Genomic DNA, 18512 nt, shown 5'->3' with positions numbered 1-18512 from the left:
TGGTGAGGTGCCTGAGGATTGGCGGAATGCGTGCATAGTGCCATTGTACAAAGGCAAAGGGGATAAGAGTGAGTGCTCAAATTACAGAGGTATAAGTTTGTTGAGTATTCCTGGCAAATTATATGGGAGGGTATTGATTGAGAGGGTGAAGGCATGTACAGAGCATCAGATTGGGGAAGAGCACTGTGGTTTCAGAAGTGGTAGAGGATGTGTGGATCAGGTGTTTGCTTTGAAGAATGTATGTGAGAAATACTTAGAAAAGCAAATGGATTTGTATGTAGCATTTATGGATCTGGAGAAGGCATATGATAGAGTTGATAGAGATGCTCTGTGGAAGGTATTAAGAATATATGGTGTGGGAGGCAAGTTGTTAGAAGCAGTGAAAAGTTTTTATCGAGGATGTAAGGCATGTGTACGTGTAGGAAGAGAGGAAAGTGATTGGTTCTCAGTGAATGTAGGTTTGCGGTAGGGGTGTGTGATGTCTCCATGGTTGTTTAATTTGTTTATGGATGGGGTTGTTAGGGAGGTGAATGCAAGAGTTTTGGAAAGAGGGGCAAGTATGAAGTCTGTTGGGGATGAGAGAGCTTGGGAAGTGAGTCAGTTGTTGTTCGCTGATGATACAGCACTGGTGGCTGATTCATGTGAGAAACTGCAGAAGCTGGTGACTGAGTTTGGTAAAGTGTGTGAAAGAAGAAAGTTAAGAGTAAATGTGAATAAGAGCAAGGTTATTAGGTACAGTAGGGTTGAGGGTCAATTCAATTGGGAGGTGAGTTTGAATGGAGAAAAACTGGAGGAAGTGAAGTGTTTTAGATATCTGGGAGTGGATCTGGCAGCGGATGGAACCATGGAAGCGGAAGTGGATCATAGGGTGGGGGAGGGGGCGAAAATTCTGGGAGCCTTGAAGAATGTGTGGAAGTCGAGAACATTATCTCGGAAAGCAAAAATGGGTATGTTTGAAGGAATAGGTGTTCCAACAATGTTGTATGGTTGCGAGGCGTGGACTATGGATAGAGTTGTGCGCAGGAGGATGGATGTGCTGGAAATGAGATGTTTGAGGACAATGTGTGGTGTGAGGTGGTTTGATCGAGTGAGTAACGTAAGGGTAAGAGAGATGTGTGGAAATAAAAAGAGCGTGGTTGAGAGAGCAGAAGAGGGTGTTTTGAAATGGTTTGGTCACATGGAGAGAATGAGTGAGGAAAGATTGACCAAGAGGATATATGTGTCGGAGGTGGAGGGAACGAGGAGAAGAGGGAGACCAAATTGGAGGTGGAAAGATGGAGTGAAAAAGATTTTGTGTGATCGGGGCCTGAACAGGCAGGAGGGTGAAAGGAGGGCAAAGAATAGAGTGAATTGGAGCGATGTGGTATACCGGGGTTGACGTGCTGTCAGTGGATTGAATCAAGGCATGTGTATGGGGGTGGGTTGGGCCATTTCTTTCGTCTGTTTCCTTGCGCTACCTCGCAAACGCGGGATACAGCGACAAAGCAAAAAAAAAAAAAAAAAATACTATTTTACACCATGGATTGTTGGTTATTGTCTTACCTCTCTCCTTTCAGAGTGGGTATACCTTTTCCATATTTCCTTCTGATAATACTCAGTTACAGAGTGTAAAGGCTCACAATTTTTACATCAAATTTCCCTGGGACATGTACTACTTTGTCATCAGTGTTGATCATATGGTGGTCATCTTGGCAGGGATAAAATCCTTTGTCCTTTTCTTTAGTAAACCTTTCTCCCCTCATTCATACTTTGATTCTTTTTACTTTGATGCTTGTTACATTAATGACCAAACATATGAAGCTCTGAAACTTTTTTCCTGACTCATATGACTGTTTATGTTTGAGATCCTTGCAAAGCTAGATTGCACTGAGTCAAGTGTGCTTTCATCAAAAGAATCTGAATTCTTGGCCAAACCATCATCAATAACTTCTCTGCATTTTTTGGTACCATATTTTTCATTTCTGAATAATTAGACACTTCATTTGCCCCTTACACTTCCTGCCATTGAGCTTATACCATTTTTCATATATTCTTCCCACTAGGTCCTCCAAATTTGCTTCCAGACATGGGTGGGAGGCAGATGGGCTGTTGGCATCCTCCCTCAAATCTTTACTTCTTAACCAGATATTTGAATTTCCTGATCCAGGAAATTTGGTGTCTTTTTAAGTTAAGGAAAAAAATCTCATGGAATGAAAAAGTAGCAATTGATAGAGGCCTCAATTAACCCAGGAGAAAATAACAAACTTTTGTTAGTGTATTTGCTGATATAGCTCATAGCTTTTTACAGCCTGTTGTAGACATGTCTCGAAGGGCAGCATTGCCACCCCCTCATTTATGTAATATTTTGATGCACTTGGTTATTGTCTAATATTCTTTTACAAAAAACAAATATATTCTAATATTCACAATTATCATGCATTATTTGTTAAGTATTATACTTAAAATAAGATAAGAAATGCGCAACTTTGCTAAAGTGTACTTATTTTTTCACGTATAGGTACATCACCAATTTTCCGGCACTCTTGATTCCAACGCCTTGCTGGATTAACCATTTTGCTGGACCAACCGTGGTGACACAATGATAATTCATCTACACACTTCTAACCCACTAATTATACATCTCCCATGTGTCTAAAGTATACCATAGACTGCTAGAAATTCAAATTAAATATTAAATGTTTGAGCACCCTAAGATGGTGAGTCTGTCCTTAAATTGTTTGAATCCTGTGGGGTCTTCTTCGTCTTCTACTGTTAGTATTTTCCTAGATGTGCATCACCAGAATAATGCAGTTTCATATGCATTATACCCCTGCTCAGGACTGAGGTGCTCGTCAGCTATGAGTTTCGCAAATTTGTCCACATACTTGGCAGCTCTTTCGTGGTTTGCAGACCGCTTTTCTCTGCACTTTATTCATGGAAATTCCATGACGCTTCTTGAATCTTTGAAGCCATCCTTTACTATAGTCACGCTCATGTTGTAATTTAAGCTCTTTATGGAACAACTAAGCCAGGTCTATTATCATGCAGCCTGACAAGTTTATTCCACCGCTCCGACACTGTTGTAACCATTCCATCATCACTTGATTGTGATTGTGCTCAGTATTCTTACCATCTTTCATAGTTTTTCTAATCGTCATTTGCTTCTTGGAATTGCTGTCTGCATAGAATTTCAATATTTTCTCCCTTTGCTTCTTCATATTATAAACAGTTGATGAACCAATACTGTAGATGTCACACAGCTTATGCACCAAAACACCACGGTCCATTTTTTTAACAGTTCTACCTTATCTTGGATCGATATAGACTGGTGTTTATGTTTGACACCAAAGCTGACACTCTCATATGTCTTAGAAGCCATAGCTAGGGTTAAATTTGAGCAAAATAAGCTACGAATCTCACAGAATTGTGGTATCACCACCAACAAGTGCAGTGTAAAGAATGTATATAAGTGCATCCTACACACAATGCCATCTGTGGCCGCCCAGTAAACTAGCCTGGTAGCCGTTGTAATTTCAAGATCCCTCACGTAATTTTGTCCGGACTAAACGAGGTACCGAACCATCAGTTGCTGGAAAATCGATGGTGTACCCGTGCTTGTTTTCTATAATATTCAATACATATTTTCTCATGAAAGGCGTGCATGGAATAGAGTGAATTGGAACGATGTGGTATACCGGGGTTGATGTGCTGTCAATGGATTGAACCAGGGCATGTGAAGCGTCTGGGGTAAACCATGGAAAGTTGTGTGGGGCCTGGATGTGGAAAGGGAGCTGTGGTTTCGCAGCATTATTACATGACAGGTAGAGACTGAGTGTGAACGAATGGGGCCTTTGGTGTCTGTTCCTAGTGCTACCTCGCACACATGAGGGGGGAGGGGGTTGTTATTCCATGTGTGGCTGGGTGGCGATGGGAACAAATAAAGGCAGACAGTATGAAGTATGTACATATGTATATATGTATAAGTCTGTGTGTGTATATGTATGTGTACATTGAGATGTATAGGTATGTATATTTGCGTGTGTGGACGTGTATGTATATAGATGTGTATGTGGGCGGATTGGGCCATTCTTTCATCTGTTTCCTTGCACTACCTCGCTAATGCGGGAGACAGCAACAAAGCAAAATAGATAAATAAAATATAATTTTCTCATCACAAAACATTATTTCATTTAGTACATGAGATGTGGTACAAACATCTTGGGTCTATGGTGTACTATGATGTGTTGTTATTATTTATGATGTACATCTTGGGTGACAATTTTACTGCCACTGCTTATAAAAGTTGATCCAAGTCTCTAGATTTATTTCACATTTTGATATATAACCAGTTTTTCATTACCAGACCCATAAAATTCACAATGTTTACAATCATTTTTCAATATCAGTTCATTCATTGTATACATCTTACAAGATGAAAAGTTTAGTAAAACTATAATCAAGATTTCTCACTTTTCACATTCTTTTTTATAGGTCTTTAAATAATGAAAATTTTCTCCATAAAGAGCAGTTATTTTCTAGTATACAGAATGATTTTGTAGCTTCCGAAGATGTTGGACAAGCTTACCTTGTCTGTGTTCTCACAAAATGCAGTCATTATCTATAGGGTACTGTACATCTGCCACCATAAGAATTTCACTGCTCTCCAGAAAGGATTACTCATAACTATGGACATACAACAACCACTCTTACACAAACATCCAATGCACATTCTCAAACCATCACACTCCCAACTTAAACACTTTACAAACAGCAGCCCAAATTACATAACCCCTCTGCTTCACAGGACCTCATTCCCACACTACACATCTTACAATTTGATACCAAAGGCATCAGGAAGAAGTATACAGAACTCACTCTTCTCCAGGAACATATACACAGCTTTCATCTAAGAAATAAAACTTGCATCCAAATCCCATTTGCCTTTTTTTTTTTTTTTTTCACAATCACATGAGCCTAGAACAAGACCGAGAACATGGGCAAGGAGGAGGACTCATGACACTTTAATATTATGACATCCCATTCCAAGACACTACTACAAGCACATATTAGATTACAAAAAGTGAAAACACTCTTGAAATACAATCGATGAAAACAGAATAGCACAACACTTAAGTACAACATTAACACTTACATACTTCCTCGTTCCACCTGCCATACCTTTTACTTTCCCCAACTGCAAAACCTAAACAATATAGCTAACACCTTTCTCTGCGGTCAGTGACCACCATCGTGCATGGCTTAATACACACAATATCCTGGGGCTGAACAACTCATAAATAACTGCACCTTTTCAACATTCTCAACATGTGCAACCTGTCCACCACATCCAACAGCCAACCTCAACAGACATTAGTTTTAGCACATAAGGACCACTGAAGCACACTACACAAACTCTCCTCTGACCATGTACCCATTCTGATAACACCTAAACCACACAGCCACCAGTAAAGCATACACAAACAGCTGGAATGCAAACTGGCCAACATTCACAAAATATATGGAGTCCAAGCTCCAAACAGCTGGAATGCAAACTGGCCAACATTCACAAAATATATGGAATCCCATCCCTGCCACACACATTATCACCAACTAGGCCGACAAACTTCACATACCACACGTACCACAAGAGAAAGAAATACAACCCAACCTTCTACCAAAAAACTGCAGATCTCATAAAACAAAGAAACCAGTTTAGAGAGAGCCAATGACCATCACTAGAAATAAAAGAACAGATCCAAACTCTAGACAGCACCATCACTAACCAGTCACTGAAAGACAAACACCAAACTGGCACTCCAAACTCAACACAATGAACTAGAAAACCCACTGCAACCAACTTTGGTACACGTTAAAGATCCACACTTACACCAAACCAACTCCCTAATCTAATGATATGCACAAAGAACCCACAAATATACTCATGAAACAATACTTCTAGTAGAAAATTGGACAAACTAACCATACCCTTAAAAAGGAAATCCATGAAAATCCTAAACAAAATCCAACCAGAAACAATTGCTCACCTAACTTTTGCTTACTCTTACACATGCAGTGTGATTGAAACCTTAAAAGAACTCTCCAGCTATGAGCCCAAACAACATATCAAGCTCAGTCCAAGCACTTAGAGACTTATCCCTTACCATATTCAGTTACATAAAATCCTTGACATCTGAAAGCTTGCCAACATAATACCAAACCTAAAACAGTACAAACCACCCGACTCTCCCTCCTTCTACCATACTTTATTACTTCTGTCTTTAGTATTGAAAGTCTTTGAAAATTTAATCTTCACTCAAATCAAGGAAAATATCCCACTCGCATACTCACCAAGGCATTAGACCCAATTACTCCACTACCACATTACACGCAGACCTCATACACATCCTAGATGGCTTCAACAAACCAGAAATCTGTATGGTATAAGTGGTAATACACATAAGCTTTCAACACTTTCCCTCAGCACAGCTTCAAACAACTGAAGCTTGACCCTCTCTCCAAAACGATTAAAAAAAAAGGGATTGCTCAATTTTGTAACTGGCCAGCAAGCTAAAGCTGCTCACAAAGGCTCCAACTCTGAAACCCCAATGCTCTACAGTGGAGTTTTCCAAGGAGAAAGGAGCAGTTCTCTCTTCATTCCTCTTCAATCTCTTTGTACATGACCTCCCATTACATCATGCAGACCTCAGTGTCAAGTCCTCTCATATGCATATGAAGTTACAGTCACATCACAGCACCCTAAAACCACAGAAGCAACAACAAACATACAACACTGTACTGGACAATTGGAAGGGTGGCTCACCCAGAAGAGACTGCATCTCCACAGAAGCCTTCAGTCACTCTTTTAGCCCCAGACAAATCCAACTGCCCCCTCCTATTGCCTTGAATTGCCAATCATTCCCACTCAACAAAATGCCAACTAATCTAGGCATCACATACAACATAAAATCCCCACACCACATACATCAATACAAAAGCAATAAAGTGTCACCAGAAGACTCATTGGCAATAGATTTGGACAAGAAAATAAATCCCTCTGTAACCTCTTCAAACAATTTATTTGCTCCACCCTAAACTATGCCTCACTTCGTCATCCAATCTGTCAAAAGCACATAAAACAAACTTTCAGTTTTCTCAAAACAGAGTACTCAAAGCAAACTCTAGAAGCACAGTAACACAGTGCCGACACAAAAACCCTCTCTATACAAAGCTACCTCAACATGCTCAGCACTCAGTTCTCTGCAGTACCAAGAGTCCCTTCCCATCCAAACCATTATAACTAACCATCAGACCCCAGATAGAAATAAGGTGCTTACTCTTGCTTCACACTAAAGCAACCTATACTCAGAGAACCCCCCCCCCCCCCCAGAAAAAAACCACAACAAGCAATTAGTGATAAATTATGCTCTTCAGAATTACCTGACAAGCAATGAACAGCTGCCCTCCCAACTCATTCTTGAACATCACGAGTTTCAGCCACATAAGTTGTGCGTTACCAGGATGTGGGACAGGGACCCAACTCATCGTGCATTCCACCAACCACTTTTTCCAACTTCTACCCTTTTGAAAGTGGTTAACTCCTATTGACAGCTGTTCTTTCATCACTTAGTCATTCATTATTTAAAGTTCAGGCTAGGCAGGTTTTTCTTTAAAAACAAAAGTTTCTCTGCCTTTTCTGCTAAAAGTTGCTTATGTTTTGCATCACAGATCAAGCAGGCACCACTGAATAGCTGCTGACCAGGGACACTATCTGGGGGACAGCAAAGATATTGGCAAGCAACCTTTGCCAAATCAGGTTAGATTCTCATCTTTTCTTTTCACTGTTGGAAACTGTCTTCACTTGTCCCACTGACCATCTTTTCCTTGTGATACTTCTCAATATCTTCCATTGCACTCTTCTTTGCTGCACGTGTCTTTTCTGCTTCACCATCACTAGTGGAAGCATGAATAGAGGTCATTGCTTCATCCAATGTTCCATAGGTGTTGGTTGTGTTGTTTGTGTTTTGTTGTCTCCTTTTGTTTTCTGCTTGGTTCATCTTCATTTGCCTTGGTGCACATCAGAATCAGCTCTTCACATAGTCTGGTTACTGATGATTTCACTGGATCAGTGATATGAAGAGAAAAAGAATTTACTTTTATACCTCAGATCAAGTTATGCTGCAACTTTGTACAAATCTTCACTCTCAAACCAGGAAAATCTTGTTTCAACATCAGTTCTCATTTTTGTTTCATGATGTTTACTACCTGTTTTGCCTTTTTAATTGTGGGGTGACTCAACCACTGATTCGATATTTGGTTCAGAGCCTCACTCTGATGTGCTTGGCTGAAGAGTGCTTTTCAAGGAAACTACAAGAGGTATCACATCACCCACTGTAGATGTTGAGTCACTCAATCTTTTTGTGATATCTTCATAAGGTTCTTGAGCTTATGCACATTTGGACATTGTTAACCATTCAGTAGTGTTGAGTTGCTTTATTTTGGAGTTGGAAGTAGCATACAAACTGTGACTCCTTTATTTCCAGTGTTCTTTTCAGCTTGTGCAAGGTGCTGTTCCACGTTGAGGGTGTATCATGGACAACACATAGCTTGGGTTCATGTAGCCTGTCCTGAATCTTTTTTAGTTCATCTTGTGCCATCATTGAGTGATGAAAATGAATAGCAATGCTGTGATACTTCTGAATTATCTCATTTATTTCATCCTGTGAAGATATTCCAGTTTTAACAACTTGTATTTTATGCATAGTATAATCCAAATTATTTACACCTGACAGGAATAGAGCTCTTTTCATATTTACTCCAGCATCACACAAAACACAGTGCACATTTATACTAGAAATTTCCCACTTCAATAGTAAATCGTCAAACTTTCTAGAAGTATACTTTACTGTGTGCCGTTCTTGTAGTGGTTCAGCACTTAACACAAAGTTCATTCCTTCAAAGTCCTTATTGATAGCATGTGCAGTTAGACTCATCAACAAAACACCTGCTGAGGTATCTGACCACACATCACTTACGAAGGAAATCTTGCTATCCTGCTTCACCACATCAGTCAATGATTTTATTTAATTGAATACAGACTCATACATGTCAATGCATATCAATAAGGAATAAAAGTTTTGCTGCTTCAGCCTATATTGTGGAGCAGCTTCGACCATCAGTCTCATGAATCCTGTCCTCAACATGACTGATTGGTAAACCACTCATTACTAACATTTCTGTTACACACTTATCCTGCTTCTTTGATTTAAAGTTAGGAGCATTCCACTGTTTTCCAATCTGAAAATATTTTTCAACATTGCTTAATATCTGACTTCACTTTTTGCAAAGAAATTTTTTTCTGTCTTTAGTTTTTCCTCCAACCTCCTTCTTTCTTTTGCTTCTAACTCTTCAAACTATTCTTTGTGCATTGATTCCAAATGATTTTTCAAAGACGTAGTTCCATGTCCCTTTCATGAATAATCTTTCTTGCACAAAAGACACTGGTCTAAGCTATTTGATTGTTCTATGAAGTACTTCCACACTTGACTGTTTCTTGACACCATTGCACATAAAAGAAGAGAGTCAGTAAGGTTTGGTAAACTTGATTATTTCATTTCAAGCAATGTGATCAACTGACAGTTTGCTTACCCCTGAGGAAAGCTCCTCTACACTGCAGCCAGTGTGTGATGACTCACATGACTCATGCCAGCTCCTCCACAGCTCTCTATCACAGAGTGATATGAAGTGCTCAGTGCTGCCAGTTCTTGTTTTTCAGTCTTCTTTTGTAAAGCCACCACATCCTCTTTCTGTGTGGTAAGGATGCGAACGTGGATGTTTATTTTATCGCAGATGCAGATGCGGAAGTGGATAACCGATACATCCCGTGTGTGTGTGTGTGTGTGTGTGTGTGGTCCACAAAAAATGTTGTCAGCCACCATATATTTTCAAAGGCTGAAAAAAGATTTTTAGAAATCAGGGTCTGAACATGCAGGTATAGATTGAAGTGGAGCTATATATTATACTGGGGTTGACTGAATTAGGGGATGTGAAGCATCTTGGTAAATGATCGAAAGGTCTGTGGGACCTGATTGTGAAGGAAAAGATGTAGTTTCGGTGCATTAGACATGACAGCTAGAGAATGGATGTGAGCTGATGCACGTTTCTTCCTATATTTCTGGAGCTAACATGGGAAATGGTGATCAAGTATGAAAAAAAATATAATTGATATAGTTTTATATAGTCAGTTATTAATGAAATGAACTGTAGAACAGGATTACGAAACAAAATGTATAAAACAGGTAATAATTTCAGACATGAAGTTAAGTATGAGATAATTGGTTAGGCAGATTGAAGCCATGTTATTAGGTGGAATGCTGTTATTGGTGTAGAGGAAAATGTTAAAAGTTTTTGATATTTGTAAAAGTTGAAAGTTAGAAGCAGTGAAAAGTTTTTATCGAGGATGTAAGGCATGTGTACGTGTAGGAAGAGAGGAAAGTGATTGGTTCTCAGTGAATGTAGGTTTGCGGCAGGGGTGTGTGATGTCTCCATGGTTGTTTAATTTGTTTATGGATGGGGTTGTTAGGGAGGTGAATGCAAGAGTTTTGGAAAGAGGGGCAAGTATGAAGTCTGTTGGGGATGAGAGAGCTTGGGAAGTGAGTCAGTTGTTGTTCGCTGATGATACAGCGCTGGTGGCTGATTCATGTGAGAAACTGCAGAAGCTGGTGACTGAGTTTGGTAAAGTGTGTGAAAGAAGAAAGTTAAGAGTAAATGTGAATAAGAGCAAGGTTATTAGGTACAGTAGGGTTGAGGGTCAAGTCAATTGGGAGGTGAGTTTGAATGGAGAAAAACTGGAGGAAGTGAAGTGTTTTAGATATCTGGGAGTGGATCTGGCAGCGGATGGAACCATGGAAGGGGAAGTGGATCATAGGGTGGGGGAGGGGGCGAAAATTCTGGGAGCCTTGAAGAATGTGTGGAAGTCGAGAACATTATCTCGGAAAGCAAAAATGAGTATGTTTGAAGGAATAGTGGTTCCAACAATGTTGTATGGTTGCGAGGCATGGGCTATGGATAGAGTTGTGCGCAGGAGGATGGATGTGCTGGAAATGAGATGTTTGAGGACAATGTGTGGTGTGAGATGGTTTGATCGAGTAAGTAACGTAAGGTTAAGAGAGATGTGTGGAAATAAAAAGAGCGTGGTTGAGAGAGCAGAAGAGGGTGTTTTGAAATGGTTTGGGCACATGGAGAGAATGAGTGAGGAAAGATTGACCAAGAGGATATATGTGTCGGAGGTGGAGGGAACGAGGAGAAGAGGGAGACCAAATTGGAGGTGGAAAGATGGAGTGAAAAAGATTTTGTGTGATCGGGGCCTGAACATGCAGGAGGGTGAAAGGAGGGCAAGGAATAGAGTGAATTGGAGCGATGTGGTATACCGGGGTTGACGTGCTGTCAGTGGATTGAATCGGGGCATGTGAAGCGTCTGGGGTAAACCATGGAAAGCTGTGTAGGTATGTGTATTTTGCGTGTGTGGACGTATGTATATACATGTGTATGGGGGTGGGTTGGGCCATTTCTTTCGTCTGTTTCCTTGCGCTACCTCGCAAACGCGGGAGACAGCGACAAAGAAAAAAAAAAGAAAAAAAAAAGTTGAAAGCTTTCAGGGTCCCAAGAGCATTTGCAAATTGTGAGACATTTAGGACTGAACTTACTTTGCATATTGTAAGAGCAGTTGGTGTATAAAGACCACAGAAAATAGTGTTTCAGTTATAAAGGGCCGTTAAGACAGTAAACTATTTCTTTGCAGACCTGCTCTTGAAAGTTCAGTTCCATATCTTTTATCTTCAAAAGGTATTTCTGATCAAGGTTCCTCTATTTCAAATCTGATGCAATTCCAAACTACTTCCAAACCCAACTGAATGATTTCCGAAAGAGATGGATTAAGATTAACTTACTTCATCCAAGAGGTTGCTCAGTGTAGACATTGCTAAATATATTTGAACAGCACTGCCCACAGTTCATTTGCAATTTTGATTGACTGTTGGGCTATCAGTTAGCTCAAAATATTATGAATTGTACAAATAGTTAAAAGCCTTTAGCTTGGTTTGGAAATCTATAGCCGATGCAGATTTTCAAAACCTTTGAATGAAATTTCACACCATTCCCAAGCCTTGATGAATCAAAATGAAAATTAAGGACATTTCCTGAATTTCAAGCTATGTGGTAACCCTGTCTTACACCATAAACTATCAGTCTTTTCATATCTTAAAGATAGGTTCATACAGCTAACTATGATCTCTATTATTTAAAGCATTTCAGTCATGTTGCTGATGTAGTAACACAAATGTTCTCTTATTTCAGGCAGTATTGTACATACTACTTAGAAATGGCAGCAGATAATACAAATGTTCTCTTGTTTCAGGTAGTATTGTACATAATACATAGAAATGGCAACAGGATCTCTTTCTATGAGAAGGACCTTCAGCTGGGCTCTCCAAAGGAGGCTAAGGAATAAATTGCATCTGAGCAGGCATTATTCTAATGCTAGTATAACATTAAGTCATAGAGATGATAATCGGACAGCCAATTTAGGTCAACAGGAAACCCCAGAATTATCCATTTGGAAAGGTACAGATAATTCAGAAAAACTTTCACTTGCTTTGAGTAAGGAATGGAAACAAAAGGGAAAAGAATTTCTACAACAGCTAAAGGAAAACCCAGATATGATATTAGAAGAAAGACTCATGCCTGTGAAGAGAAAAAAATGTAAAGCAAAATCAGGAAAGGTTAGTGCAGTATATTTTTAAAGCCTTTTGAAATGTCATTTATGTTTAACTCGCTGGTATGTATTAAACCTTTTAGTTTTAAATATGTGTGGCATATGATTTTCAATACACTCCTAACGATGTATGCTGTATATTCTCAGTTTTCTGCACATATTTGAGTGAACTGATGGGTCATTAGATATGCATGTATACAGGTCATGATTCAAAGATCTCTTCATGAAACTGATAACACCTAAAGAACATCCTTCAGCACCTTCAAAACTATTTCTAAATCAGCTCATGGTTTCCATTGTTATTGCATTGTTTACTCTATACCTGCAAAGCATATGCCCTTGTTTTTTCAGACTGAACTAAGAGTAGTAAAGCTATATTCATTCCTCAGGTAATTATGTCATATTTTCATAAAAATATGGTCAGTCATAACAGTCGATGTAGTTTTGTGAAGAGAATACAAACACTTTTCCTTGTTTTGCCCAGGGGATATGTTCTTAGAAAAATAAATGTACTATAATCCTGTAGTGTGTTTGAAAATTAGGAATACATGCCTGACACCCCCTAAAGTCCCATTTTTTTTTCTCATCCAGCAGGTATGAAAGTGTACTCATCAGGTTTGTAGGGATCCTTTTCTTCATTCTTGTTTGTTGTTTCCTGCCTAGTAAGGTAGTGCCAAGAACAGAGGATAACAGCCTTATTTGTACCTAAACTAGAGCTCTATAACTACAGCCAGGCCCCATAGACCTTCCTGTGGTTTTCCCTGACTGCTGGCACGTTGCCCCTGTATATCACCTCTGTGCTATCTGCGAGCTATTCTCCAAAATATGGATGTTTACTCTACCCAAACCAATTGCCAGTGCAGTAACTTACCATTTCATTCATGTTTTGGGCTTGATTTTACCATATAGGTGTATGGTATGTAATATTGTCTTCTGTGATTTCTAGCGTAAGAGCACTTACATCCTCTGATATACTAATAAATGAGGTGTTACAAGGCTCTTCCTGCACAATGTTACACTGTGAGTGCAGTTTCGCCTTTGCTGAGGCTGCAGCATCATCATTTGAAGAGAGAGAGTTCAGCCCCACCAAAGAACCTCATTTCAAAGGAGTTCATCCTGTTCCTACTACTGAGTATAGCATAGTCTTGAATTGCCAGGAGCCTCTGGCTTAGGGGTTTGGGATTGTATAATAATAACTACACTGAAATATGCTGAAGGTTTTTTTATTTAGTGTCTTGATGAGCCTGCACTGTGTTGTATCATGTTTTGAGGAATACCATGCAAGGACAAATACAGCTAAAAGAAAGTTTGTCAATGCACAGGCAAGTGATTATTGCAAAACATCTATAATACATAAGTTCTGTACTGTAAAAAGGGATTGAATATGATATGAATGACATGACATACACAGGTATTATTCATTTGTATAATTTGAGCATTGAACAGAAAACCTAGGCTTAACAGCATTTCAATGGATGCATAGAAATTTGAATATCAGTTCCATAATCTGCAATGAACGATTAGTTATGAAAATAAAAAGCATGACAAAAATAAAGACATCTTTTAGCAGAAAATTGCCAGGAAGACCCATAACATATATATGAAGACAATAATACTATACTTGTAATATTTTTGAGTTGAACTGATTTGGGCCTCTTATTAACTAAGTTTGGCTTGTTTTTATACCATGTATTTGAGAGCACTCTTACATATTTTGTGCATCGTTTGGTATGAATTATTCTTAAAATCCAGAAATGAAAAACATATCTTCTCTCCTTGTTAAAAAGAATAATAGAAGATGTCATTAATGTTTTAATATTTTAGTGGATTCTTGGCACTTTGGGAACCACCTCGAAATTTTGGTGATGCATTCAAAGGGTTAAGTGTAAAAGTAACTTGATGGAGTTATTGTGGAGGTATGGCAGTCTCATTTAACAAATCAGCTATGTGTGTGGGAGTCTTAATTTATGGTAGCACAATGGGCATGTTAGAAATAGACATGAGTGAATCGAGAATATATGCACCTGTTACTTTTTACATAAATTGAAACAGTTTGTGGAATCTAAAGATAGATGGATAGCCAAATGTTAAGAAATTATTATTCCTCATCAGGTCCATCACTTTGTTGACTGTCGACATATAAGGGCACAGGGTGGCGATGGTGGTGATGGCTGCATATCTTTCCTTAGTGTCTTTAGGAACGAAAATGCTGGACCTGATGGCGCAGATGGTGGTAATGGCGGCCATGTCATTTTTAAGGTTAGTAATTTAAGGTAAAATATTTTGAGGTGAATGCTAAAACATTTTTAAGCCTCTTTAACCCCATGACTGAGCCTGGAAATTTAGGAGGCTCCACAAGACCAGGGTAATAAGGAAATTCAAATATTTTAGTCGTTAATTACAGTAACAGGCATATCAAGAAAATTTAAAGGGAAAATCTGGTATATTATCATATTTGCCACTGTACAGACATTTGATTTTTGCACCTTATGAGCTCGACTTACCATGTTTGTCTATTTTCACTGACTCATACATCATTGTCTTTTCTGCCCCATCAATGGATGACTGATACATAAAGGACTTTTTACAGTGCTAACAGTTCAACATCTGCTGAATCATTATGACTATGATTAGTGCCCTAAACAATATTGCTAATTAGCCAGTAATTGATTTGGGGTGTACACTAGGGCTATACTTGCTCTGTTGTGTTACATGGGTAACTGAGATACTTTGTTTCCCAGTGCTAATGTTAACTGCTTGTAACATAAAACATTTTTTTTTCTTTTTTTTTTTTGCTTTGTCGCTGTCTCCCGCGTTTGCGAGGTAGCGCAAGGAAACAGACGAAAGAAATGGCCCAACCCACCCCCATACACATGTATATACATACGTCCACACACGCAAATATACATACCTACACAGCTTTCCATGGTTTACCCCAGACGCTTCACATGCCCTGATTCAATCCACTGACAGCACGTCAACCCCGGTATACCACATCGCTCCAATTCACTCTATTCCTTGCCCTCCTTTCACCCTCCTGCATGTTCAGGCCCCGATCACACAAAATCTTTTTCACTCCATCTTTCCACCTCCAATTTGGTCTCCCTCTTCTCCTCGTTCCCTCCACCTCCGACACATATATCCTCTTGGTCAATCTTTCCTCACTCATTCTCTCCATGTGCCCAAACCATTTCAAAACACCCTCTTCTGCTCTCTCAACCACGCTCTTTTTATTTCCACACATCTCTCTCACCCTTACGTTACTTACTCGATCAAACCACCACACATTGTCCTCAAACATCTCATTTCCAGCACATCCATCCTCCTGCGCACCACTCTATCCATAGCCCACGCCTCGCAACCATACAACATTGTTGGAACCACTATTCCTTCAAACATACCCATTTTTGCTTTCCGAGATAATGTTCTCGACTTCCACACATTCTTCAAGGCTCCCAGAATTTTCGCCCCCTCCCCCATCCTATGATCCACTTCCGCTTCCATGGTTCCATCCGCTGCCAGATCCACTCCCAGATATCTAAAACACTTTACTTCCTCCAGTTTTTCTCCATTCAAACTCACCTCCCAATTGACTTGACCCTCAACCCTACTGTACCTAATAACCTTGCTCTTATTCACATTTACTCTTAACTTTCTTCTTTCACACACTTTACCAAACTCAGTCACCAGCTTCTGCAGTTTCTCACATGAATCAGCCACCAGCGCTGTATCATCAGCAAACAACAACTGACTCACTTCCCAAGCTCTCTCATCCCTAACAGACTTCATACTTGCCCCTCTTTCCAAAACTCTTGCATTCACCTCCCTAACAACCCCATCCATAAACAAATTAAACAACCATGGAGACATCACACACCCCTGCCGCAAACCTACATTCACTGAGAACCAATCACTTTCCTCTCTTCCTACACGTACACATGCCTTACATCCTCGATAAAAACTTTTCACTGCTTCTAACAACTTGCCTCCCACACCATATATTCTTAATACCTTCCACAGAGCATCTCTATCAACTCTATCATATGCCTTCTCCAGATCCACAAATGCTACATACAAATCCATTTGCTTTTCTAAGTATTTCTCACATACATTCTTCAAAGCAAACACCTGATCCACACATCCTCTACCACTTCTGAAACCACACTGCTCTTCCCCAATCTGATGCTCTGTACATGCCTTCACCCTCTCAATCAATACCCTCCCATATAATTTACCAGGAATACTCAACAAACTTATACCTCTGTAATTTGAGCACTCACTCTTATCCCCTTTGCCTTTGTACAATGGCACTATGCACGCATTCCGCCAATCCTCAGGCACCTCACCATGAGTCATACATACATTGAATAACCTTACCAACCAGTCAACAATACAGTCACCCCCTTTTTTAATAAATTCCACTGCAATACCATCCAAACCTGCTGCCTTGCCGGCTTTCATCTTCTGCAAAGCTTTTACTACCGCTTCTCTGTTTACCAAATCATTTTCCCTAACCCTCTCACTTTGCACACCACCTCGACCAAAACACCCTATATCTGCCACTCTATCATCAAACACATTCAACAAACCTTCAAAATACTCACTCCATAAAACATACTTTCCAGTTTAAATGATGGTGGGAAAAGGCAACCTGTATAAGGATGGTTAAGGCTACTTCTACGTGTGTAATCATTACAGAAGATAGTACTAGTAGTAGGTAGTAGTTGGTAGGCAACCACCAACCAAGGAGGTATACTGCCAGTACTACCCGCTTGGGTGTTGGTTGGGTAGTGACAGCTGCATAGTGAGCTAGCACTTCAGCAGTTGTCATGTTGCACTGTTATGACCCAAATATCTTTTTTTTTCCTTTTACCTCACCCACATGAGGACTGCGGGTATTCTGTCCACAAACATACAATCTCTCCTTGTCACCCATGACATTTGACAAACACTTAACTCACAAAATTCATTCTTCATAACTCTAGATTTTTGTCCAGTAATTGCTTTGCACTAGCCCTGCCTTTTGGCAAAATGGTAGGGGCAATAGATAGAAGTAGTCGGTAAGAACATTAGATAGGAGCATTAGGTAGAAGCATAAGGTGTAAGTAGTAGGTAGGAACATTTAGTTGGAGCATTAGAATTTAGAATTTAGAATTATTTGGTTGGAACATCAGGTAGACATATCAGGTAATAGTAGTTGGTGGGAATATAAGGTAGAAGCCTCTGAAAACACTGTGCTAGAGTTGCCCTCTGCTAGTGGCCCAGTAATGGTGAGACAAAAGGCTACGAAGCAGCACTGGAGTTCACCACTTGTGGAGATTTTTGTTGCGGACAAACACTCGGAGTTCCCAAAGGGAATAGGCTTCAGAGACATAAATAGATAAATTACACAAAGTATTTTTCCTAGTAATAATTACAGTATAGCTAAGGTCTCCATACCATATAATGTACTAGTATGGCTAAGGTCGTTTAGGGGTTAATTGGTGGTGTACGTAGAGGAAAGCAGTTACGATTAAAATTAACTCACCTACATTTTCATATTAATGCTAGATAAAATGATTTTCAATCCTAGATAAAATGATTTTCTAGGTCCTTGTTTTTATTAATATATTCAGTAATTTTTTTTCTTTTGCTTCAAACTGTAGTTTCAAAAGAACCTTTTCAAAGCACTCTTGTTCTCCCACATCTTTTTATATTCACCTTATCATGCATTTCTCTTATACTTGTGCTACTATTACAGAACTTTCCTAGATTTGTCTTCAAG

At 39.5% G+C, this 18512-nt stretch overlaps 1 protein-coding gene and 1 long non-coding RNA gene across 4 annotated transcripts in view; one reads left to right on the top strand and one right to left on the bottom strand.

Moving 5' to 3' along the window:
- Positions 1-18512, top strand: part of LOC139758431 (mitochondrial ribosome-associated GTPase 2) — a 63715-nt gene that overhangs the window by 10337 nt on the left and 34866 nt on the right. Inside the window, exons 2-4 of one of the 3 annotated variants that reach the window (XM_071679890.1) lie at positions 7705-7792; positions 12396-12755; positions 14861-15007. In XM_071679890.1, coding sequence (XP_071535991.1) covers positions 12417-12755; positions 14861-15007 — 486 coding nt within the window. In that variant the 5' untranslated portion in view covers positions 7705-7792; positions 12396-12416. Of the gene's footprint in view, positions 1-7704; positions 7793-12391; positions 12756-14860; positions 15008-18512 lie in introns of all 3 variants that reach the window. The other 2 variants (XM_071679871.1, XM_071679880.1) reach the window with 2 other exon arrangements.
- Positions 3731-18512, bottom strand: part of LOC139758451 (uncharacterized) — an 87260-nt gene continuing 72478 nt past the window's right edge. Inside the window, exon 3 of the long non-coding RNA XR_011714835.1 lies at positions 3731-9927. This is a non-coding gene — a long non-coding RNA (uncharacterized lncRNA). The remainder of the gene's footprint in view (positions 9928-18512) is intronic.

Source organism: Panulirus ornatus, chromosome 2 (assembly GCF_036320965.1).
Source record: "Panulirus ornatus isolate Po-2019 chromosome 2, ASM3632096v1, whole genome shotgun sequence".
NCBI lineage: Eukaryota > Metazoa > Arthropoda > Malacostraca > Decapoda > Palinuridae > Panulirus > Panulirus ornatus.
Note: the sequence above shows the minus strand (reverse complement) of the source record. Positions and strands in the feature narration are given on the sequence as shown.